Source organism: Copadichromis virginalis, linkage group LG12 (genome assembly GCF_057382275.1).
Source record: "Copadichromis virginalis isolate Kocher_CV1m ecotype Utaka linkage group LG12, C_Virginalis_male_GT1.1, whole genome shotgun sequence".
NCBI classification, from domain to species: domain Eukaryota; kingdom Metazoa; phylum Chordata; class Actinopteri; order Cichliformes; family Cichlidae; genus Copadichromis; species Copadichromis virginalis.
In genome coordinates, this window is record NC_140629.1 from 9,225,278 (window position 1) to 9,251,899 (window position 26,622).

At 40.2% G+C, this 26,622-nt stretch overlaps 1 protein-coding gene across 1 annotated transcript in view; it reads right to left on the reverse strand.

Annotated features, from left to right (window-relative positions):
• Nucleotides 1–4,815: 4,815 nt before the first annotated feature.
• LOC146696505 (lysyl oxidase homolog 2B-like) overlaps nucleotides 4,816–26,622 on the reverse strand; it is a 48,197-nt gene continuing 26,390 nt past the window's right edge. The window contains exons 6-14 of the mRNA XM_085474623.1: nucleotides 24,379–24,562; nucleotides 19,794–19,945; nucleotides 19,084–19,251; nucleotides 11,578–11,743; nucleotides 11,061–11,301; nucleotides 10,342–10,457; nucleotides 9,532–9,668; nucleotides 9,300–9,411; nucleotides 4,816–9,015 (exon numbers count right to left, since the gene is read on the reverse strand). Of these exons, the coding sequence (XP_085330749.1) occupies nucleotides 8,945–9,015; nucleotides 9,300–9,411; nucleotides 9,532–9,668; nucleotides 10,342–10,457; nucleotides 11,061–11,301; nucleotides 11,578–11,743; nucleotides 19,084–19,251; nucleotides 19,794–19,945; nucleotides 24,379–24,562 (1,347 nt within the window). The 3' untranslated portion in view covers nucleotides 4,816–8,944. The remainder of the gene's footprint in view (nucleotides 9,016–9,299; nucleotides 9,412–9,531; nucleotides 9,669–10,341; nucleotides 10,458–11,060; nucleotides 11,302–11,577; nucleotides 11,744–19,083; nucleotides 19,252–19,793; nucleotides 19,946–24,378; nucleotides 24,563–26,622) is intronic.

The following is a 26,622-nucleotide window of genomic DNA, read 5'->3' on the forward strand; positions in this document are numbered from 1 at the left end:
GAACACACTTAAATTGGACCCGTCTGACAAAAACATCTCAAAAAGCAACACATTTTGCTACGATCTAAAGAAATTCAGAAACAAAATCTTTCAATATCTCAGCCTGGAAAGGGTTATGAAGCCATCTCGAAGGACTCCAGTGAACCATGGTGATTAATCTTTCACAAGTGAACGAAAATACTCCAGAGACACAACAACTCATCCAAGAGGTCACAAAAGAACCCAGAACAAGATGTAAAGAATTACCTCAATGAAGGTCAGAGTTTTTTTTTAAATGAATTAGAAAGAGAGTGAGCAGAAATTCCATCCATGGGAGAGTTCCAAGGTGAAAGCTACTGTTGGCCAAAAGAAGACTAAGGCTCGGCTCATTAATAATAAAAAAAAACAAAACATGGCCACGGTTTCCATAGCTGAACGGCTACATCCAAGCCTCACATCACCAAGCAAAGTGTTGCATGCAGTGGTTTAAACAATGCCACCACCGGACTCTAGAGCACTGAGGTGTGTTCTCTGGAGTCTGGCAATTTGAATGAGTCTATGAGAACTTTCACAGACTATGTTTGTAACCAGAAGGCCAGTACTTGTGACAATTGTAAAGAATGGTGGAGGGAGGATTATGGTTTTGGCTTGTTTTTCAGGAGTTAGGCTCAGGGCCTTAGTTCCAGTGAAAGGAACTCTTAACGTTACAGCATCCAAAAACATTTTGGACAATTTCATGTTCCCAACTTTGTGGGAACTGTTTGGAAATGCCCCCTCACTGCTCCAACATGACTACAGACCAGTGTACAAAGCAAGGACCAAAGATGAGTGAGTTTGGTGTGGAAGAACTTGACTGGCCTACACAGAGTCCTGACCTCAACCTGACAGAACACCTTTGGGATGAATTAGGGCAGAGACTACTAGCCAGACCTTCTCAATATCGGTGTCTGAGCTCACAAATGTCAAAAAATGTCCACAGACACACTCCTACCTTATGAAAAGCCTTCCCAGAAGAGTTGAAGCTGTTATAGCTGCACAGGGTAAGCTGACATCACACTAAACCCTATGGATTAATAATGTGATGTTACTCACATTCATATTACCAGTGAAGCACTGCACTGAAGCACATTCTTTAAACTAAGGTTTTGGTTGTGTAACTTGTCATCTGCAGAGGTTTTTGCATTGCTGCCAGTCCCACCCAAACACCTCTGTGTCAATGGGAGACTTTTTTCATTGCAGGTTGTTTGTTGTGGGCAGCAGAGTGGTGTGGTAGTTAGTGCTGTTGCCTCATAGCAAGGTCCTGCGTTCAGTTCCACCATCAGGCCAGGCCATGTGTGGAGTTTGCATGGGTTCTCTCTGGGTACTCTGGCCTCCTCCCACAATCCCAAAGACATGCAGTTTGTAGTGTTAGGTTAAGTGATGATTCTAAATTAACCATATGTGTGACTGGCTGTCTGTATCTATGTGTTAGCGACAGACCGGTGACCTGTCCAGGGTGTACCCTGCCTCTTGCCCTAAAGACAGCTGGGATAGGCTCTGGCGACCCTGAATTGTATAAGTGGAAGAGAAGGGATGGAGGTTGTTTGTTGTTGCGTAAATATCCAAATGAATACTGGTTTATACAAGGGATGTCACTTTGTTGCCTTTACAGTGCATCTCCGTGTTTAAAAATCCCGTGTGTGTGTGTGTGTGTGTGTGTGTGTGTGTGTGTGTGTGTGTGTGCCAGGAGAATAAAACCTGATTGGCTTCCCTTCAGGAAGCTGGGTGGTGTCTGGTCCTCTTTCTGTGTGATTGAACTGCTCCTCACTTTAAGGTCCAGCATAATAGACTACCCAAACAGAGAAATGTCTGGCTTCACTCTAGGATCTATAGCTAATGTCCTACAACAGAGAAAGACGTCCAAATATTAAGACTGCATAAAGAGTTGGGGCAGCTTATACTGCCTTGCTTCTAAATAACTGTGCCTATGACAGATGTAATTCATTGGGTTTGTGGTTTATTGGATGTTTTCTGGCAGAAACTTCATAACTGGGCTTTACTGTAAACATCTCCACCCCCTTTCTGCCTGTGGGTGATGGGCTAAGATCTGTCTGTGGCAGATGGGGAAACAGGATTGTTTGGTATGTCGATGCACCATCCTGATTTGATTTATTGAAACAAGCTTTGGCTACTTCTTCCCACAGTGCAGAAACATTAAAACGTGTTGGTTAGCAGAAGTGGACACAGAAAATGACCTGTAGGTATCTCATATGGGCAGGGCTTGTCACTCTGTCCTAGGCTTCCTGCCAGTACTCCTTCAGCAGACAAAAACACACCTGGACACAGACACTGACTGTAAATCATTTCTACCGCTTCTTCTGCAGATAAATGCTGTAATGTGGGCTTTACTCCACATGAGGTCAGTGTTGTACTACTGCACAGGCTTTGGTTAAACAGTGCCTGCTGCAGTATTTAAACTGACCCCTACACTACAGGGATCCAGTGAGTCTTCAGTGCTACAGGGTTATTTTGCATGGTTTCTGATATAAATGCATTCTGACTGATCACCTTTATCCTGTAATTAAACTTTTCAATCATGCTGGCAGTCCTTAAACAAGTATTCTGTCCCTATCCACAGGACACAATGACTGACTGAATGAGTTGGCGACTGTGAATTAACATGAATCATATGTTATGACTTTCTCCCTCTCCTCATCTCCAACCTGTGGCAACAAATGGCTGCCCCTAAGTAAGCCCCTCCTTAGTTATGCAGCAGATTTCTTCATTGGAAAAGAGTTTTTCCTTCTCACAGTCACCAAGAGTTTACTTAAAGGGGGTCATCTGATTGCTGTTGGGTTTATTTTCTCTGTTATTGTAGGGTCTTTATGTTACAATATAAAACAGTCTTTCTATCGCCTGTTGTTTGGTGCTATATAAATAAAATTAATTTGAATCGAATTGAATTGACCTCACAGTCACCATATCTCAACCCAGCCTTATATTCTAATATCTGTTAAACACAGTAATGATGGTGCATCAAGGACAATGTGGCTTTAAGTAGCTTGCCAACAAACATTTTGACTCTACTCATGCCAGCCTACCTTTGAAATTGGTGGGCAACAACACTTCTCCCATAAGTGTTCCGTTAAGAACACACAAAGGATTCCCAGAAAATATCCTCCAACCATTACACCTCTACTAGCAGACTGGACCACTGATACAAGGCAGGATGTATCCATGCTGTTTACACCAGATTTGGACCCTGCCATCTCAGTGTTGCAGCAGAAATAGAGGCTCATCAGAGCAGGAAACATATTTTCAATCTTCTGCCGTCCAATTTTGGTGAGCCAGTGTAAATTGCTGCCTCACTTTTCTTGTTTTTGGCTGAGAGTGGAACAAACAACAATGCCCCGTTCAGTGTGCCTTATATCACCTTGTTTCCCATTCTGTCGCTTGGTTTGAACTTCAGCAGGTTTTCTTGATCATGTTATGCATAAATTGCTGCCATTTTATTGGCTGATTATATATTTGCAATAGCACACAGTTAAAGAAGTAGAGCTCATAAAGTAGCAGTTTAGTATATGTCAAGCAGCTCTCTGCACTGCAATAATCAAAACATCAAATGAGGTAATGTCTTTGGAAAAATCATGTTAATCTCTCCAATAGTTCACGAGAATCAATACCAAGAACCAGGAAGCTCTTGTGGTTGTGCTGTCTTTTCCTTGAAACCCACAGGTTGATTCCCCAGACATGGGTTAAGTCCAGTCCTAAACTATATATTTTTATTTTAAACTTTTTAAACTATAGCTAAATTGGGAAAATTAAAAATTTGAAGGTACCTTCACAACACTTACAAATGTTTAGTTATTTAACCCTTTAGCAACTAATCTAAAGTTATCTTACAATAAGTAATCTTACTATACCTACCCTAGCTACCTTTATGTCACCCACTGGTCTCTGAAGGCCCCTTTTAAATTCTGGGAACTAACGTTTCTGCCATTGCCATCATGGTTAGAAAAAGCAGATGCGACAAAGAAGGTTTGGTCCGACTCTCACAACAACTTGTGATTGACAGGTCGTTAGCTAATAAGTCTCCATTTTGCAAGATAATATGACGAAGATCTACAAAATAGATAACGTTTTAATTGAGCCCATAAACTCAGAAAGAGTTAACAGATCTGGGTCAAATCAGAAAGTTGTTTTCCCAAATATCTCCAAAGGTTGATTCTGTTCATCTGGACGTAGCGTTTTCAGTGGGAGAAACGTTTCGTCACTCATCCAAGTGACTTCTTCAGTCTCAGTTGACTGCAGGTTTCTCCAATCTTATAAAGAGTCAGTGGTCATTGATCAATGGTCATTAGAATTTGCATAATCATGATGAAGGAACTGACCTCCCAGCCCATTGTTCCTTCAGTGGGCTGGTTTCAGTCATTATGCAAATGTACTGTTTATAGTATTGGGGAAACCTGCAGTCAGCTGAGACTGAAGAAGTCACTTGGATGAGTGACGAAACGTTTCTCCCACAAAACGCTACGTCCAGATGAACAGAATCAACCTTTGGAGATTTACTTTACCTGGATGATTGAGAATGCATCAAGATGTTTTCCCATATACGTCTAAAATTACTCTAAGTGGTTTTGCTACCACAGCTATTGCCATCTGGGAGCCTTCAGATAGAATGCAGTTTTATTTTTCATACCCAGAAGCTACACCGATCTTTTATGCTGTCTACGACTACAAAATCAGGAGTTAGTCTTGCAAGTGTAGCTTATAGCCATTATCCAAGCGAGGCTCACTAACGTCTTATAAATGGAAATATTTAAGCCAAAATGTGCAGTCTGTCCACAAATTATCCACACACTTTTACAGTTTATTGTGTTGTAAATTTAATTGACTCTACACCCAACAACTCACAACAATAAAGGAAAAAATATAAGGTTATTGCAAATGTACTAAAAATCAAAGCTGAAATGTGAATCACGTCTGAGCGAAATGACACAGAACAGGAAAAAAGTCCATCTTATGCAGGGTGAATGCTGCCAAAGACAGCTGATTTTAGCAGACAGTCCAGTCTGTGGTTCAAAGTCACAAACTTTCCTGATACTTGGCTTTGGAACTGAACAGCAAGACAGCACTAAAAACTCGATATCCCACCGTGACAGGAAGAGTATTCCACAATCAGACATTGGTCTAAAAACACCAGATATCAGCAGTTTAAAAACCAAGAGGATTACATTAGCAAGGGGGTAACAAGGTCATTAATAAGAAAACACAATTACAAATGGTTGTGTATGCTCAGTTCAAGTATACTATTAGTATACATATATACATGTGGCTGTTCAACATGTAAAGTGTCCTCAGAAAACAGAGGACCAGTTTGATAGCACCATTAAAATAACACTGGATTCACACATTGTTGTACAAAAGAATAAAAGAGAAAAAAACATATCTGGAACAGACAAACAGGGAGGAATGCATTCTCTATTTGTTGTTAGAGGATCTGTGGTGCCACAGGATGGAGATCAGGTCTTCTGTTGCCTTATGAAGCCAGCATGTAAAGCAGCAAGACAAAATTTGACAGCATGTTACTGTAGAGCAGTCCTGTGATCCTCATGTTAAAAGAGTCCCACTGACTGGAAGCCTAAAAGCCACACTGGAGTTAAATATAAAATCAAATGTCTTAAAGTACTTTTTATTGTGATATTTGAATTTGCAGCTGATAGTTTTTGAATTGAAGGGAAAACATCCGATGCATGGTACCTGCAGATACAAGCTAACGACAGGAAGCAATCCATTTACACTAGCTTACAACAGAACACTGATAACATAACAGGACCAATGACATGGATTTGTGTTTCTACTATATCATGTTTTTCTGAAAAAAAAAACAACAACAACAACTTATAGGTGTAACTTGGAAAGAAACTTGTACTTTTAAACCAACATTTAGCACATCTCTGTTGCTAACAGGATTATAAAGTCAAACAAGACACATTTATACCACATAATGCCTGTCTCTTAAATATTTGCAAACTATCATGTGAAGCGTCAACAAAGGTCTATATATTAAAAGCTTATTAGCTAAACCAATTGGGAGCTTCCTGTATGTTTGACAAGCAGTTCTTCACTGCTCAGTCAATGCATCATCATAATAGCTTGAAAATGGTATGTGTTTGATTTAGCTGATGCAGCTAGAACGTGATGCAGTTAAAATTATTTCACTGGTTACATAAGACCCCAATCCCACAGGTGTAGACACCTGTTTGTATTTACTCCCCAAATGATTGCAAGTATTTGCTGGTAGTTGCTGTGAAATTGAATGCTTAAGACCAATTTATGCAGACCTAGAGACCAATCAGTGACTTTTTGCTAGCATACATGCTAGCAAAAAGTGTGTATTCCACAGCCAGTTGGTGTATGGTTACTGGATGTTGCTAGCGTGAAATTGGTTGCAAAAAAAGTATACAGTGCTACACTGAAAACTTCCTTGCTATTGCTTTGCTCACTAGCAGGTTGTCACAGTCAGCAGTAGTTAGCATGGAAATCAGCGACTTGTTTGGAAAAATTTACAAACTACTCTATAAGTTGTAGTGAAGCTGTGAAAACCGTGACACCAACCAGAAATGGAGACTGTTTACCTTTAAAGTAAACGTAGAAGTTGAAACATGTTGGTTTCAGTTGTAAGGTGGAACTTTTTTGCTGACCAACAGCCTCCCTGTGGTTCTGCAATGGACTTTTTGAAGTTTCACTAATGCAGAGTGGTTAGGTCACCAGTGTTTGCACTAAATCGGCATCTCAGCCAAATCAAAAGTAGGTTTACTGTAGCCAATATTTGCAGCCAATAACATTCAGTGACAGCTAGCAACCTCCAGTAACCACTTGCCTACTGGTTGATGAATGCATATTTTTCCTTACTCCTTGAGGTTGCCAGGGGGTCTCTAGACCTGTGTGACTGAGGCACATAATAATAGTAACACTGAAGGTTTACAATAAAAATAATTAAAAGGATTAGATTTTAAAGAGTTTTTTTTAACTGTGTTTGTTTCACTTTAGAACATTTTTTTCGACAGTTTGTGGGTTCTTATGTTTTAACTTACTGTATAACCTGCACCTCATAGTAATATAAATGTGTACTGACTGCAGTACACGTTTGCAACACTTCAGCAACCTGGAAATTGTAAACCACTAGAGGGCAGCATAACAAGCTGATCAGAGGATCTTTAAGCTGGGCAGACACTGTGCGATTTTTGGCCCATTTTGAGCCGATTTTTCAGTCGTGCGACTGATTTTGGCCTTCATCGTGCGTCGTGCATCGTGTAGTATACGTGGGGTAACGACAAGCGATTAACACCTCACGACCAGCTCCCGATCATCAATCGCTTGGTCGTGAGGATTTCAAACACCGCAGCTTCTCACACTGCGCACGCGCAAACACAAATTTCGGTGAAAAAGACGGAGCAGCGCAGCAGTGAGTGCAGCGTGTGATCTGGACACAAGCGATGGAGGCACTTGTAGAACTTTGGAAAGCTCATCCGAGCCTTTTCGATGTGGCCTCACAAAATTATCACGATCACAACACAACAACCGTGAAAATAGTTGGATGGACATTGCTGCTCAATCACAGCTGCCCGATCACAGCTGCCCGATCAGTGTTTTTCATTAGCAATTTAGCAAAGTTGATGGTGGTGGTGTGCGTGTCTGTGTGAGTGAAAGACAGAGAGGGAGACTGAGCGACAGATTTTCTGTTAACCTTCATTTTTATGGATGCACAGTGTGAGCACTCAGGTCGCATCAGAGCATCAGGCCGTATAGTGTGAGACCCTGCATCGTGACCTATGAACTTCTAACCCCTGCGAGTCAATCGCACAGTTTGAGCAGGAGCTGAATCGCGCGACTGACAAAATCGTACAGTGTCTGCCCAGCTTTAGCCCAGCATAAGGTAATGTTGGCAGGCATACTAAATCAAAAGCCCCTATTAGAAGTAATTATTGCTTGCTGTAAATAGGAAATATAATATTCCTTTCTATATTTCTTTCAACATACTTTTATATGATCAGCTTCTTCAGAGACTTTTAGTGCTACTCTTCTATGAAATGTGACCACAATCTTGTCAGTGCAGTGTGCAGAGCTAAAATGGCTTTGGGCACTTTAAGGCACTTTAATACGTCACGTTTCAGCCATGGTAGATTAGTTTTCCAGCCGAACCAGGCAATTAGCACTTGTAATTGGTGATGAACGGGCTGTTTTGCTTTGCAGAAATTGCTTCTGCCACAGCTTAATTTGAAAAAAATTCCTCACTGAAGATGTGACGCTTAAATAACATTTGCAATAGGAAGCTTAGTTATCTGGGCTTCAGCATGTAAAAAACATTTCTGAAACTGCTAAAAAAAATGAATGGAATGAAAAATAGCCTGCATTTCCACACACAGGCTGCTGTGTTTGCTATTGATGATTCCTGTCAATCTTCAGGCGACCTGGCACAGACAAACCAAACTCTTCAGGGAGAGTTTCGGGGAAAAACACACACAGACATACACACAAAAGAAGTGCAGCAGGGTTCTTTTAAAAAGCTGCATTTCAAAGTAGGCAGACTCGTAATGACATTCCTCGATACTTCGCCTTGTGTAATACACCTGCCACTAACCTGCAGGTCTGTAAAAACAAGTTCTCTCTGTCACAGGGCGTACAGAGAGTTTCACCGTTCTCTTGCTCTTAACCAGAGAGGTTGGAAGTGTTGTTAAAGTAGCTGCCGCTGCACGGACAGAAGGGGGAATCAAATATTCTGTCTGCCGGAGGGAAACGGGAGGGGAGAGGGTCAAAGAAAGCGACTGCCTCATGGATGAGGCGAGCGTAAAAACAGATGCTTTGACCAGGGCATGGCTGGTCAGAGGAATCCACGTAGATGAGATGTGTAGTGGTTGGTTGGCTTCAGCTGGTCTTTCTGCTGAAAGCATAGGCCAGTTAACTCCACTCCTCTGCTCTGTCTTTACCTGTGGGTCACCTGGTTGCTGTGGAGGCCCGGGAATGTCTGTTCCGTTTCACTGCTTAATGAGCCACCTAGAAGTTCAGCAGCAGAGACAGACAGTTACCACCTACACATTTTGTCCTTGTTTTACACTTGTAGAATCACTCACTCTAATTGTCAAGCATAGGAAATTGAAAAAATAAATAAAAAGAAGCTCACAGGGTACTCATTAGCATTCATGTGAAATAGCAGGGCAACTCATTAATGAAAGATTAAAATCTGAAACTGTTTAACAAGTTTAGTTAGTTGGTTAAAAAGTAAGTGTAGTAAACACTTTACCAAACGACAAAGAGCAGATATAGCCTTATCATCTTACCATTATGGCAGCTGTACATCCACACACGATGGCCATCATATCGACATCTGCATTTCGTGAAGTTATTGGTGTAGTCCGACTCTGGCACTTCGTAGTTTGGATTAATTATAATCTGCAAGAGGGAGGGCATGAATGAGACGCTATAGCTGCAGTTTGAAGCCATTGTATGAACAGCTGAATCTTGCTGAACTGTTGGTTCTCTAGCAAAAGAGCTAAAGGCGAGAAACATCACCTGGAAAATGTAATCCCCGGGTTTCAGATCAGTAATGTCGACCCACTGGCAGTCGATGTCATGCCTGTAGGTATCCCAGCAACCCACAGTAATACCCTGGTCTCCAAAGTTGGCACATTCATACCTCTTTTCAATACCTGCAATAACAAAATATAATAATATTTGTCATTGCTTATCGGGCATTGACAAACTGAAACTCATCTAGTTTCCCTCTGTCTTTACACACTATTACTATGCACCCCTCTTTAATCATTATCTATTATTAAACTCTGGCTTTCTCTCCTTGCCTTTTATCCTGTTTTGCTCTGCTCTCTTCTCTTTCATATTCCCAGAGGTTTCTTCCTGTTAAAAGGGAGTTTTTCCTCCCCATTGTCACCACGTGCTTGCAGGGGGCTGTGAGATTGTTGGAGTTTCATTCTACTATTGTAAGTTATAAAGGGTCTCGAGATGACTGTTAATCTGAATTGGCGTAATATAAATAAAAGTGTACTGGATTTTATTTAATTGAATTGAACTAAATCAGGCAACCTCAAATATATGGGTTCAATTTTAAAATTCCTGCTGAAAAACTGAAAGATCCTGGAAAAGCTCCTTACATCTTGGAGAACTGTGGAGCTGCTTAATAATTCTGAAATTAAAAGTCAACCTTTTCACCTTAGACAGTGTTAAGTCACCCTTTTCAGTAACCATATTGTTTAAAGGAGCTTTAAAAGTCCATTACTGAACATATAAGAATTAGTTTTCTGCCACATGTTTCAAAAGTGAAAAATTTATTTCCTTCCATAACTGAATTCCTTTTTCAGATCTTACCTTCATCACACTCTGAGTCCTCCAGGCAGAAACTTGCTTTGTGTCCTTCAGCCACTTTGGTTCCATTCAGGCTGAATAGGTCATAGATGGTGAACACCTCCATGCTATGATAATGCCTACACACAAAGACGGGAACATACTTTAGCCTTTAAAAGAAGACACTTGTTGTCATTTTAGCTCTAGTCTCAAGGGCACCGGCGTTCTTTAAATAATAAATAAATACATTTTTAAAAAAGCATCTCAACTAAATAGCACCTGTAAAAACAGCATGTCCCTTAGAAAGAGTCATTTCTTTCAGTGATTCTGACCGTCCTGATATACTGAAAGCTGAAGGCTGCCAACAGTCCACTGACTTTTTGCTTGTAGTTTTTAATGAAGGTGTAATTTATGTTTCTAAAGGGGATTTAGTAGGTGTATAAATCCAGTGCTTGTAACGAGAAAAGGTCTGACAGCCATCAGCATGAACCCTCTGAGGTCTTAGTCATCACAGGTGGTAATTCCTGACACTAACCCTGCATCTTGGAGAAAGCAAAAATGCACCTTTTGGGAAAACAGATGTTGAAATGAATTGTTCTTTCAAGACATGGAAGAACAATTTGATCAAAACAAACAAAAAAAAAAAAACATATTCCGATTGCCCGGGGTTAGTGATCAAGAATGCGATCACTTGATAAAATCTAGTATCAAACCTCCAAAACAGTGCTTGTACTTTCACTGACCTGTGACAGTCATGCCACACCCACGAGTGCTTGTCAGCTTTGGGTCGGAAGTCGGACTGGCCATTGTTGTGTATCTGGGAGGAGAAGCGCAGCAGGCGGCGGTAGGTGTTGGCAGGAACCTCGCTGGATGTGGAGGACAGGCAGTTTTCCTCATATGCACACTGCAGCATGAACATGGGCCGATCCTCCATGTAGGTGGTCTGCTCCACCACCTGAGGGTTCAGCACCAGGTCTGGTGCCGCTATAGATAGAAGTGAAAAATACATGCTGCTGAAACATTTTTAGGGACATACAGAAATTGTTCTAGCAGCTCTACGTCAAACTTATTTACATTTGTTGAATTAAAACTGAATGTGCAGATTGAAGGAGTAAAAGATTTTCAAGGCTCCAGTCAAAGTAGGTTTAAAAGTGGAAAGGCCAATTTATTTATTCCTTCATGATCAGGCTTTGTTGAGGCAAATTTTACACAGATAACATAATATGACTTTTCAGCACACTGCTCATTTCACTGTCTTACTCTCAGAGCAGGAGACCCCGGCAGCGTAGCGGCCGCCTCCTTTGGGGCAGCTGAGGTGGGCTCCATGGTGCAGGCAGTGGGACAGAGACATCTCAGTTCCAGAGCACCGAACGCCACTCATCACCACAGCATCAGCGCTCACCTCACCCGACCAGTACCAGGTCTCCTGTGGAAAAAGCACAGTTTACAGATCAGATGTAGCAGCCACAACCTCTCCATATATAGTACAGTATATAGTATGTATGTATATAGTGCATTGTATTTTATAAAAACCCTCCTAACTTGGTGGGCTGTCCCTATGACATGTTAATGCTGCTGAATCCCCTGCAGCAGGAATGCATTTAACTCCTCGTCAGCTTTCAAGTCAAGTCAGCTTTTTTGTATAGAACGTTTAAAAGACATTAAGTGTCATCCAAAGTGTTGAACAGAGGTACGATGTAGTTAAAATATCAAAAATAAATGAAGATGAAAGAAATCTATATAAACATCCATACACTTATATACAAATACCTATACAAGCATACATGTACACATACCTACATATATTTACAAAAAACAAACAAGATAACTAAGACAGAACAGACCAGGTTTCAAAGTGATCTGAAAGCCTGTGAAAATAGGAAGGTCTTGAAGTTCGATTTGAAGATTTCCAAAGAGAAGGAGGACTTTATAAAAGACTCGGAGCAATGACAGAGAAAGTATCCCTGTATCCTTTAGATTTTAATTGGGAGCGTGGGACCAGTAAAAGCATCCGATGGGAGGACCAGAGAGTTCGAGCGGGTAAGTGCAGGCTAAAGATCTTAAATGTAACCTGGAGCAGAAGTTTTCATGGGCATAATTATCATGATAATTTGGGGCTTTTAATGATTTCTTTTAATTTTTTTTCTCCCCTGCCCAGGTTGGAATGATTTATAGTGTACATCTGTACTGACTCTGAAAAAGAAGAAACAACGCACACATTTGAGTTGATTTTGGAGTATATAAGGCCAGGGCCTCTTGTTATTGATCATGATTGACTACAACTAGTAGTTTTTCTTTGGCAGCATAAAAATGATTTATTTGACAGCACTCACTAAATTGACCAATACTCAGAACAATGAGAAAATGTGACATTTGCCCAACAGTTTTCAAAAGCAAAAATGTACTTTTAAGTAATCAAATTTAGTTAATCCAAGTCATTCTGAAAAAGAAAACCCTTACCCTAGCCTGGGAGGGGTTATACTTCAATTATCACAGAAAACAACACTGCAGGTTTAGTTGCTTGTGGACTTTCAGGTTCTGGTTATGAATGAACTAATCCTAGGGGACTGATACACATCAGAAAATGTTTAATAATGTCTTTACGTTTCTCATTTAGTTATTATTTTTCAAGTTCTGTTTTACTTTAGTACTTACTTATTTTTAGTGTCTCACATTTGGTTTTACTTCCCCTCCTGTCTCATTGAATAAAGTGTCCACTGCTGTGTCTTGTTTTCACTAGCTGTGTCCACTTCCCCTGACTGCCCTTCTGTGTCTATATAGTGTTGACTTCCCCTCAGTCCCTTGTGTCAGTCTCTGTTAACCTCAATGTCTTCAGCCAGTTATGGATTTGGCTTTTTCTGCAGCCAAAATAATTGCTTGCTCTTGGTTTAGTTTGTGATGATTTTCCATATTGTAGCGTTTTATTACCTGTTTGTCTGTTTTTTGTCAAAAAGCGCAACTTAAAAGTTAAAGCTCTGTCTTATGAGCTCTTATGTATCTCTAATGTATCGTTACACTGACAGATGATGAAAAAAGCTGCACAGCATGTAATACAGTAAATGGATTCCTGTTACAGCTGAGAGTCCTTCAAACTCCTGCCGGAAGGCAAACACCTTATAATCATACGCTCTTCATTTCATGGCTGTGCAAACACTTTCATAAAGCTGTTAGCACAAAGCCCCTCAGCCTCCTTATCTGCTCCTACTATTACCCTGCTGCACTGTAAACAGTGTTTTGGGCCGCCCCCCAGTTCACACCCAGGCCTCTCACTCCTAACGTCTTACATGTGTCTGTGTTTATTAAAAAAAAATAGAAGGCTGTGCATATACACAGAGCCACCGGACAGTGGCATGCATGGAAGTATGTAGCTGATATATTTAATCTATTTTTTTTTTTTATCAAAATGAAAAAATAAATTAAGTCAAATATTTTTGCACAGTCAAATAAAAAAAAATACAAATTTAAAATGCATAAATACCTAAAATTTAAAAAAGAAATGCAATAGCCTCAAATTGTTAAAAAGATTTTCCATTTTCAAATTAGCAGACAATGTGCAGCCCTGAAGTTGACCAGATAAAAAACAAGAAATATTCATATTTTTTCAACAGTTGAAATGATAATGAAGCTTAAAGTTTCGATTGGAAGCAAACAAATTTATTTATTAATTAGTGTTGTTCCAGTCTTCTGCTTGGAGTGAAAATTACTTGTAATTACAGTCATTTGGATTGTTGAACCATAAAAATAAAAATACAACTACAATTTAAAATGAACAGCACAACATTCAAACCTACTCATAGCCCAAATTTTAATTTTATAAACTTATTTTGTATTGTCTACATATAGACTACTCTTCCTATAACTCCCACCCTGGAAGGATAGATACATGCTAGTAAAAGCCGGTAAACAGTTAGCCTTAACATTTGTGCAGAAGCTATCAGCTAGCTGATTTGTCACATGTGTATTTAGAATGAAACATGAGACATGGCATAGAAACTGAACATTTAACAGTGTTTCCTGAAAACCCTCTCCTGTCTGATCATTTCCTGAGAACAAAATAAGAACAACCCCAGGTTTCTCTTCAGCACTGTAGCCAGGCTGACAAAAAGTCAGAGCTCTTTTGAGCCAACCATCCCTTTAACGTTAACTAGTAATGACTTCATGAACTTCTTCACAAATTTTTTTTTAATCATTAGAGAAAAAATTACCAATAACCATCCCATCAATTGTACTAAAAGTACCATTGATGTTAAGTTAGACTCTTTTTCTCCAATTGATCTTTCTGAGTTAACTTCAATAATTACACTCAACAAAAATATAAACGCAACACCTTTGTTACTGCTCCCATTCCCCATGGGATGGACGTAGAGACCTGAAATTCATTCCAGATACACAATATAACCATCCCTCCCAAACAGTGGTCACAAATCAGTCCAAATGTGTGGTAGTGGGCACATCTGCTATATTGAGATAATCCATCCCACCTCACAGGTGTGCCACATCAGGATGCTGATCTGACATCATGAGTAGTGCACAGGTGTACCTCAGACTGCCCACAACAAAAGGCCACCCTGGAATGTGCAGTTTTGTCTCACAGCAAAATGCCACAGATGCCACAAGCAACGAGGGAGCGTGCAATTGGCATGCTGACAGCAGGAATGTCAACCAGATCTGTCGCCCGTGCATTGAATGTTCATTTCTCAACCATAAGCCGTCTCCACAGGCGTTTCAGAGAATATGGCAGCACATCCAACCGGCCTCACAACCGCAGACCTCGTGTAACCACATCCAGCAGGTTCACCTCCAAGATCGTCTGAGACCAGCCACCCAGACAGCTGCTGGAACAACAACAACAATTTCTGCACAAACTGTCAGAAACCGTCTCAGGGACGCTCAACTGCATGCCCGTCGTCCTCATCGGGGTCTTGACCTGACTCCAGCTCGTCGCCGTAACAGACTTGTGTGGGCAAATGCTCACATTCGATGGCGTCTGGCACGTTGGAGAGGTGTACGCTTCACAGATGAATCATGGTTCACATTGTTCAGGGCAGATGGCAGCTGAGAATGTCCCAGTTCTTGCATGGCCAGCATACTCACCGGACATGTCACCCATTGAGCATGTTCAGGATGTGCTTGACCGGCGTATACGACAGCGTGTACCAGTTCCCACGAATATCCAACAACCTCGCACAGCCATTGAAGTGGAGTGGACCAACATTCCACAGGCCACAATTGACAATCTGATAGACTCCATGCGACGATGTGTTGCACTGCATGAGGCAAATGGTGGTCACACCAGATACTGACCGGTTCTGGGTCCCCAGACCCCCAATAGCGCAAAAAACTGCACATTCCAGGGTGGCCTTTTGTTGTGGGCAGTCTGAGGTACACCTGTGCACTACTCATGATGTCAGATCAGCATCCTGATGTGGCACACCTGTGAGGTGGGATGGATTATCTCAATATAGCAGATGTGCCCACTACCACACATTTGGACTGATTTGTGACCACTGTTTGGGAGGGATGGTTATATTGTGTATCTGGAATGAATTTCAGGTCTCTACGTCCATCCCATGGGGAATGGGAGCAGTAACAAAGGTGTTGCGTTTATATTTTTGTTGAGTGTACTTCCTCCAAACCATCAACATGTCTTTTAGACCCCATTCCTACAAAACTGCTCAAAGAAGTCCTGCCGTTAATTCATCCTTCGATCTTAAATATGATCAACCTATCTCTAATGATCGGCTATGTACCACAGGCCTTCAAGCTGGCTGTAGTTAAACCTTTACTCAAAAAGCATCTCTAGACCCAGCAGTCTTAGCTAATTATAGGCCAATCTCCAACCTTCCTTTCATATCAAAAATCCTTGAAAGAGTAGTTGTCAAACAGCTAACTGATCATCTGCAGAGGAGTGGTTTATTTGAAGAGTTTCAGTCAGGTTTCAGAGCTCATCACAGCACAGAAACAGCTTTAGTGAAGGTTACAAATGATCTTCTTATGGCCTCTGACAGTCGACTCATCTCTGTGCTTGTCCTGCTAGACCTTAGTGCAGCATTCGATACTGTTGACCATAATATTCTATTAGAGCAATTAGAACATGCTGTAGGTATTACAGGTACTGCACTGCACTGGTTTGTATCATATCTATCTAATAGAATCCAATTTGTGCATGTAAATGGAGAGTCCTCTTCACACACTGAGGTTAATTATGGAGTTCCACAGGGTTCAGTGCTAGGACCAATTCGGTTTACACTATACATGCTTCCCCTAGGCAGCATCATTAGAAGACATAGCATACATTTTCACTGCTATGCAGATGACACCCAGCTCTATCTATCTATGAAGCCAGATAACACACATCAATTAGTTAAACTGCAGGAATGTCTTAAAGACATAAAGACCTGGATGGCCGCTAACTTTCTGCTTCTTAATTCAGATAAAACTGAGGTCAGTTTTCAGGCCCCTCTTCTGTGGAACCAGCTTCCAGTTTGGATTTGGGAGACAGACACTATCTCTACCTTCAAGACTAGGCTTAAAACTTTCCTTTTTGTTAAAGCATATAGTTAGGGCTGGACCAGGTGACCCTGAATCCTCCCTTAGTTATGCTGCAATAGATGTAGGCTGCCGGGGATTCCCATGATGCATTGTGTTAGATTTGTATTGTTGATTGTCATTTATGCTTAGAAATATTTACTTATATATGCTTAGAGTTTTGTAATTAGTTGTAGATTGGTAGAGGTTTTGATCCTTGATAGTCTGCAAACGTTGTGTGTATTAGACAGCACTTTGGGAGCATGAGAGGTCATACCGTGTCTTATTGTTTTATGGTAGGATTAACGTAGTTGCGTCTGTTCTAGTCTAAGTGCTCTTTGTTTAGATGAACTGCAGGACTTCCTCACCGTGTTATCTAGGATGAACCATCTAGGGTGAGGGGGAGGCTACCCTCTTCCTGACCAAGGATGTTTGACCCTTTGATCAGCAGTCCACACACACACACACACACACACACACACACACACACACGGTACTCTTTGTGTGTATGTAGACGTCATATGTTAATGAACTTATGCATATTCATGTAACCTCAATAAAAGAACAGTGGTACGGGAGAACGGACGAGAGCAACTGGGGTCAAGCGAAGGAACGGTGCCTGTCCGGTTCTCTCCCGTGCACGAGAAACATGAAGAAGCTTGCCTACTTGTGTCTTGCTTTGCAGTGTAATTATATTGTCTTCAACGTTCCAGCGGATGGGTTCAAGCTACAAACCTATCACATTGAGTTTTTCCTTTCCAGTCACCTTTCTCACTCACTTTGTGTTAATAGACCTCTCTGCATTGAATCATATCTGTTATTAATCCCTGTCTCTCTTCCACAGCATGTCTTTATCCTGTCTTCCTTCTCTCACCCCAACCAATAGCAGCTGATGGCCCCGCCCCTCCCTGAGCCTGGTTCTGCTGGAGGTTTCTTCCTGTTAAAAGCGAGTTTTTCCTTCCCACTGTCGCCAAAGTGCTTGCTCATAGGGGGTCATATGATTGTTGGGTTTTTCTCTGTATGTATTATTGTACGATCTACTGTAGAATATAAAGCGCCTTGAGGTGACTGCTGTTGTGATTTGGCATTATATAAATAAAATTGAATTGAATTGAACTGTGAATGTACAAAACAATGAACCTATAGTCTCTTTAATATTATATATGTAGATGAAATGTAATTACTACATGACTAAAAAGTCTCAGGAATTTATGTCACATAACCCTAACAGCTGAGTTTCCAGACTCGACAGCTAATTCTGATCATAATATACACCAAACAAAGTTCACTGACAGCCAACTGATGCAAACAGTGATTTAACAACTGACAGTTCCTTTTCTGTACTGGACCTTTCAGTCCATACAAAATAAAAGCAGAATTTTTAGTTTTTCTGCGCTGTTGGATTGTGGAAGCCCAAACACTCATGATTTGGCTGTAGGTATTCTAGTTCTCTCTGCTGTCTAGAGAGCAAACTTCTTAAAAAAAAAAAAGACTCCTAAAACAAGTGGAAAGTTTCTTCTTTGTGTCATAGTACATTTTGTATCCCATTTTCCACTGGCACCACAAGCTATTTGCTGGAAGCTGCTTTCAGTGCTCTGTCGATACATTATTGCTGAGTTAGCTTTGTTCCTTGGATGTGGGTATATATATACACTTTATTTCACAGGCCCTATACATACAGCAATTTCTTATCATTTACTCAAAAGAAAGTAAAACACATCTGTGAATTTATTGGTGGTGTTAATTAACAGAAATGCAGAGACTGTGTTAAATTTGTACCAGCCTGATTTATGCTATCCAATTAACTACTAGAATAACCAAGAGGCTTTGAGTTGCTGCACAGCAGGTCAACTGAACATGTTTAAAAAAGGAAGAGTTCTAAAGAGAATAACAGTGGACTTTCAATAATGAATTACAAATGCAGCACCTATTCATGACTTTAAATGAAGCAGCACTTTCAAAGAAATCATCCACTTTGAGGAAATCAGCCCAACAAACTAAACTCACATAGCTTTGTCTCTTTTAACTAGCTTTTTGTGGAAAATGTCTATTGGGTCATTTTCTATAAACTATAAGCTAAAGATGAAGAGTCCACGGAGATCTGTGGAGAGGTTGTGCTCAGATTCGTACAGTCTGGCTATAAGAACACAAAATTTGTTGGTTTACATTTTAGACATCTAAAGATTTTCACACACCCAGGCAAACTGATTCCCACCCCCTGGCTGCTGTGACTCATACCTGGAAAGCATTGCTGGCAAAGCCCAGACCCAGCTGTCTACAGACAACCATGGCTTCCATGGTTCTCCAGCCCTCGCTGCACACCGTCCCCCACACCAGAGAGCCATTTCTCTCCACCAGCACCTCCACACGGCCTTCATAGGGGTTACGACCTCCACTCAGACGCAGCTGTGGGTGTGGAAAAAAACAACACAGGACTGTTGATGATCATCAGTGCTCTTGGAAGGGACACATTTACAGTGCTTGTTGCCATTAAATGCAAAATGAATACAGATTTAATCAAGATTTCACTGGTACACCTCTACTGCACCATGTACACTTCATACATACTTTTGTATGTAGTAATGTTCCTCTCAGAGGTCTAAGTCATGACTTAACCTGGGTTCACTCCTGTTCATCCTGTAAACACTTTCTGGCTGAATTTGAGGCAATTTCTGTACAATGAGATTAATCAGCTCTGCGTTGTATCAGGTAAACATCTACGTACTTTCAGAAATGACGTTTTCATATTGTAAAAATTGCAGTGTGTCAAGCATTGCATTGCAACACATGTTAGCACAAACTAAAGAACACTTAAAGTATTCATGTTATTATGTTATACAGGAACTCCAGTTCTAGTCTACTGGACGAACTGCTGAGTTGCACTGTGAACTCATTTCCTAGAGCAGCTGTGTTAACCAGTATTTGGCTATAGTGAAATGGAAACCAACCCTTTCCTGGAAGCCCATTTTTGGGACATTACATCTGACGGCTGCATCCTCCTCATGGCTACAACCCAGAGCCTCCTTATTGAACGAACACTCAGTTATGGACTTCTCAAATCCTGAACACTCCACCTCATTCATATGCACTGGGCCCATACCTGAAAAATGCACACAAAGAAGCAGATTCAGTTTGAATTCCACTGAAGGTGACTGAGGGAACACAAATCTGTATGTTGGGTCTTGTTACATATCATTAAAAAACACAATTCTGGTGTAATAAAAAAAAAAATCTAAAATTCAAAGCTTCAAAGAAAAACATGTTTTCTTTCCTAGAGTGAGGCACCTACATGCTAAATATGAGGTCAGAGTCAAAAGTTAATTAGTTTAGCATTATGGCAAGAAACTAGGAGAAAACAGGAAAAACAGGAAGTAGGAATTAGCATCTATCAGGAAGCTGGTGCAGAAGGTTTTCAGTCTATTGCAATTTATAGTGTAATAAATTGCATTTTAAAATATAAGCTTAGTAACCCATCATGTTTCCTGTTTGCTTTTTACAGTCTTCTAGGTGTGTCCTGAACTTTATGTCCACCTGTTGTAAACTGAATGAATTAAACATTTTTAATTGTTGTTTAGTTTAATTATTGTCCATTGTTCTCCAATGGAACAATTGGCCATGGAAAGATAGGGTCGGGGTTCAGAGCTCAGCAAGGTTAAATATCTGAGGATCTTGTTCTGTGTCCCAACCCTCATTATCTCTGGTTACAGGGGCACCTCTAGAATTATTTCGTAGAGGTGGCTATATGGGGGTTACTGAAAATATTGTGGTGGCACACTAAAACCAGAATTTCCAGTTTTATTATGCTGTCGTCAAATATAGGTTAGTTGAAAATTATGGCAAAAAAAGGGAAAGAAAAGAATGATATGCCGAGTTAATTTCCTGCTATTAATCACTGAAAATAGGTACATATGAAAAACAAATACGATTTTGAAATCCATAATGATCAGTTTTGATTGATTGGATCGTATAAGAGTTTGAACTGTTGCCTGTCTATGTTGGCTCTGAGATGCACCAGTGATCTCTCCATGGATTGGCACCAGTTTTTCTGCAAACTTATTACATTGTTACACACATAGGTGGCAGGGCTCGGCCTTACGTATGTGTAAGAGCTTAGACATCTTGAGGAGAGCTGCTGCTCCTTGCTGTAGAAAGGAGAAAGCTGAAGCATTGCAGTAGGAGACCCAGAGTATGCCCAAAACTCGTTGGGGTGATTATAGATCAAATTTAACGTGGTAGCACATCACGATCCAAGAAGAGGAATAAAAAAAAAACAACAACAAAAAAAACACTGGACCTCTCTGTGACCCTGCTGTTACTGTGACATAACACAATAAAATGAAGAAAATGGATGGATGGACATAATCATGTTCTACCAAACAGTGATATTGTAACACTGTGAGGTCTAATGCTTCATCGGTGAAGACAACAACCCTACAGCTTCCACAACATGCTGTGTTGGTCAAACCCTTAACCCGTGTTTTGAAGAAAAGCAAAAAAGGCTTTTTGTAAAAAACAGTCAGTTAATAGCATCTGTTAGAATATCTCCTGATAGGCAAGACGTGGAAGAACAACGTTTTAAAGAAACAAAAAAATAGATATTCACTGATGATGACTTAAACCACTGAGGGTTAGAGAGTTTCTGTTTGTCCTCTTTCTTCCATGAAGTATGGAAGAAGTTTTAGAACCACTAAAACCCATCAGGAGCAGCAGCAGTCCATCTAAAAGTGTCAGAAGTCCTTTAAAAGAATTTGCAGAGCAAAGAATTTGCTGCTTTTAGCAGCTCAGACTGGACAGAACTAAGGAAAGCATGAATTTAAATATACAGAGATTCTTGTCAAGACCTGGTCTAATGGTCCAAAACCAAAATAAATCTGCAAATCTTTTTGTTTTAATTCTATTTCAGTCACTTTTGTTTAGAGAGTGTAGTCTAATAGTAAGTTAAAAAAAAGCAAAAACCCCACATATGCCCAGGGTTCCTTTACAAACTAATCATACAAAGAAGCAGACCACGGAGCTAAATAGGAAAGACTAAGTCAGCTAAGCATGGAAACAGAAGGTCATACATACAAGAGGATCAATAAATCAAACAACTCAACAACTAGAACAGTTCCACAACAGCAACTACACATCACATTGCCTGATGATTTCTGAGGCCCTGTAAGCACAAATGTAAAGCCACTTAACCTGCAGATCAGCTCAGTCTGCTCCACAGACACAAAGTATTAATTGTTCAAGTCTGACTTGTATGTTATGCCTTTATAACTATAACATATTTATTTCCAATTTTCCCTTTGTCTTATGGTGTAGAATTACTATCTGGGCTGACTTCTATTTTCCATGAAACATTAAAGGCAGTGATGAGAAACCCTGATGGAAAAAGCTACTTTCTCTTCGTTTCAAATTTTTCCACGTCTAACGTGACTGGAATGTGCAGCAGTGTACAGCATGTCCCTGCCTTTTCTGAAGAAATGTTCTTCTTGTTGCCAGGTATCCACACACTACTAGAGAAAATGTGATTTTTCCACCTTATATGCTGAAAAACAAGTAAGCTGTGCGTTTAATACACTTGAACATTGGTGAGATATCTGCTGCGTGTTTAAGTTAGAAGTGTGTTTGTGCCACATTTTTGTTAGGCGTGTGCTGCTGACTTCCAAACCTGCCAGTGGCATAACGCAGCTCGTGCAGGTTATGAAAACCTTAAAGTGAAGCTGCTCACAATAAAAGCCTCCACTGAAAATGAGCAGTCAGTGGAAAAAAAACCCAAACAAAACAAAAGACAAGAATCACAAACTTTGCTGTGTACATTTCAATATATTTGCCCACTCCAAGAAGTACGACATGAAAAAATCATTATTTCACCATTTTTAAACAGGATAAGAAAAGTAAAGTGTACATCAACAATTAACATAGTGCACTCATATTAATCTAATATCTGTATGAAGGGTTTCTGCCACAAAAATGTTTAACCTCTTGGCTACCAAAGAAAGTGGAGCTCAATGTTGCACCGTACAGTAGCGCGATCAATCTGGTTCAAGTAAACTGTATCAATACTTAGGCAGTAAAGATCTGATTGAACTTACTCTTTAAAAGCTCATATTATGCAATAGCTGCAATACTATTTTAAAATGTTACGCACTTCTAATCAATATTTTTTGTCAAAGATTGATTAAATGTACTGGTAACACTTAATATAATATGACATAATATGGCCTGCAACTAAGGGTGTCATTCCACTGTAAATAAATGTCATTTCTATGCATTTTAGTTAAAACACTTTTAATCTGTTTATTTATTTTGATTGAAATTACAATGTGCTGTAATTATATTTACCTACCAATACTTAAAAGGTAGGGACACTAGAATAAGGGGGTAACAAGTCTGATTTTTACCGGAAACAAAGAAATAATTTTGCTGTAGCTAAATTTAAGCATTCTGTAAATAATTTTAAGAAGCGAATCAGTAATTTTAGGTCGTGCATAAGCAATTTCAAGTATTGCTTAAATTCATGGATTTTACAGGAAAAGAGACAAATTATATTTTAGGTAATTCTATGTACTCATAAGTAATTTTAAGTACAGCCTAATGTCTTGGTAATTTACTGGAAAAATAATATTTCCTCATCTTACAAGCACTCTGTACTTTTTGGGGTGTGGGGCGTAGTATAGAGTGGCTTAACCTTTCAGGTATCTTCTGTAAACATTTCAAAGTTATGTTTGAACAGTATGTTTGAGCAGCTATGGCTGCATCATTATCATGTCACACAGGTCTTTAAATTGTGATGGTATTCTTTTCATATTCAAACCTTCTACCCAGCAAAGATCCAGTGGCCAATTTAACAGCTAAAACAGCAGAACTGTTGTTTTAGCTGTGCTAGTGAAGTGTTGGTGAAGCAGATAAATGGAGCTACAATGAGCAATGGGCCAACATTTAGTGGGCCTGTTTAAGAGATGAATCCCCAACATAAACATGTACAGTTGTAATTGCACTACATTTTTCAGTGTTGTGGTTAGTTTCTTGCATTACCACTAAACAGCTGACAAAATGCCACTGTGACATGAAAACATGCAAACATGCAAACTAAGGGCAGATTTTATAACCTTGTCTATGAGTTCATGTTCCTCTGGCTGCAAAAGGGTGATATAAGCAGAAAAGTTTAAAGGCTAGAATTACTTCTCTGAAATGTTTGGGATATGTGGTTTTGCTCCACAGTCAAGCCCTTCCATTCTGTGCCATGTAGGAAATATACACAGACATTTGTTCCAGGAGTAAAGTCGTTTGGAGCTCGGTGTCATGGGTTATTTTCAGGTCTACTTTGTAATCAGCCCATCGTTTTTTGTTTTTTTTCCTTGGTTCGTGCAGCTCACATTTCATGTCCTTCTGCTTCCCTCATTGGTTGCATTACTGGTATAATTTTATGCATTTGTTTCCTTTTCTCAGACCTTTCACTACTGTGAAGTCCCAATCAATGAGCAGGCATGAAAACAATCTGTCAGTATTTTTTTAATAAAAATAAATGATATAAAACCAGTATACCTTGTCCAAGGCGACCTCCAGACAGAGCCTCCTTTGCTGTACCAAAGCCCAGCTCTCGACACACCACTGTGGCAGACAGCAGGCTCCACTTGTCATCACATATGGTGCCCCACTCTCCATTTTTCAACACCTCCACTCGCCCCTCGCCTACGATGGCCCCACCACGGAGACGAACCAATGGTTGCTGAAGACGACAAACACAAACACCGCAAAAAGAGGTCACTGTAAAAACTGAACTATCCAAAAAACAAAAATCACATATTTGAGTTATTCTAGTACTTTCAAAACCCTAAAAGCTGAACTTTTCCTTCTCTGTGATGAGAGAGCAGAGGCAGCAGACTGGGTGGTTTTATGTTTATAGAACAAGCTATTAATGTGATTCTCCCATTAACTGTTTGCATAAACTGAAAGTGTTTAATTTTACAAGTAAAGCACGGTTTGGAAATCTGGTTTACTGAGCTTTGTATTCACAAGGAGAAAACCCAGACATCTTTATGTGTGGGCTCTGGAATAAGTTTTCACTCAGATTTCCTCAGCACTATTAACATTAACATTAGAACCATAAAACAATCATTAGTCTAAAAATGTGACACATAGATAAATGTCAGGATCAGGGTAAGTGAGGCACCGGTTTACTCTAACCCTCATGGCGTATGTGAATGTAGGACACGGGCAGGTATAAAACCTTAGAGACACTCCTGACCAGCAAGTATCAGCAGTGGTACAAGGACACACAAACTGTGACCATGATGGTGGCAGGCTGTTGGACACCACATCGTCAAAACCGACAGAAGGGCTTCAGTGGCTTAGGACAGTAAATTTTAATGAGTGTCACAATGCAGGAAGTCACACTCTTTTATGTATGTTGTTACATAGCAGCCATCTTGTCAAAATAACACTAACACCAGCCCAACTTCTAATGCTTGGGGTAAAAAAAAGAAAGTCGTCCAATTTGTTCAATATCATTTACACCATTAAAGCAGACAGGTATGTTACAGATATTTTTGGAAGGAGACAAGCTGCTTGGGTAAATATGAGTTTTCTAGACACAGGCCTTCATGTGTATGTTTGACTCAAAACAACTTCCAACATATTGGTAATGAAGAGATATTCCCCTTCATGCCAGCGATGTTCACCCAATGAAAGTGACTTCCTTTTCATTGGCAACATTGCCACTGTGCATAAAGCCATTGGTAAGGATTGAACGACCATGCCAAATACTTCAAAATGCTGTCCCCATCCTCTAGGGCAGGGGTGTCAAACTCAAATACACAGTGGGCCAAAATTCAAAACTGGAACATTTATTAATATTTATTGAAAAAAAAAAAAAAATCTTCCTCCAGATATAAGAATGAATCTTTTCTTATGGACTCAAACAAGTTTTGCTGAAAAACTGAATATGGAACAAGCAAAGCTTAATAATAAACAATATATATATTAGTTGTATAATACCAGTAGGCCAGCTCTAATAGTAATTTGGTATGGCTTTGCGGGCCAAATGTAATTAGGCTGCGGGCCAAATTTGGCCCGCGGGCCAGAGTTTGACACCTATGCTCTAGGGTCACGAACTCTCAACCTGCAGTGAGAATGTTTAGAATGTGTTGGAGTTCCAAGATGAGACCGAGACCCTGATGTCATCCCTGTGGTGGCACAATGCAAAAAAACTAATCATAGCCAGAGGAATGTGGATATTGGGGGTGGCTGTAGCTCAGGCGGCAGAGCAGGTCAGCCACTAATCAGAAGGTCGGTGGTTCGATCCCAGGCTGCCTCCTGGCTGCCAAATATCCTTGGGCAAGATACTAACCCCATGTTTGCCCACTGGTGGTGGTCAGAGGGCCCGGTGGCGCCAGTGTCCGGCAGCCTCGCCTCTGTCAGTGCGCCCCAGGGCAGCTGTGGCTACAATGTAGCTTGCCATCGCCTGTGTCTGAATGGGTGAATGACTGAATGTAGTGTGAAGTGCTTTGGGGTCCTTAGGGACTAGAAAAGCGCTATACAAAGTTTGGTTTATTTTGTTTTTATTTTTTCAAATTGGTAAGTAGACAGTAGAATACAATAACATAACAAAAACTTTCTCTTACCAGAAAGTCTAACATGCTGGCAGCGATAGATCTCTAAGTACATAACAATTTCAATGTAATTTGTGATTGATTGCATCTTTTATATTACTAAGCATGTAAATTAATGTAAGATTTTTATATTTCATAGCCACATAAATGAATAATAATAATAAAAGGATTACCTTCA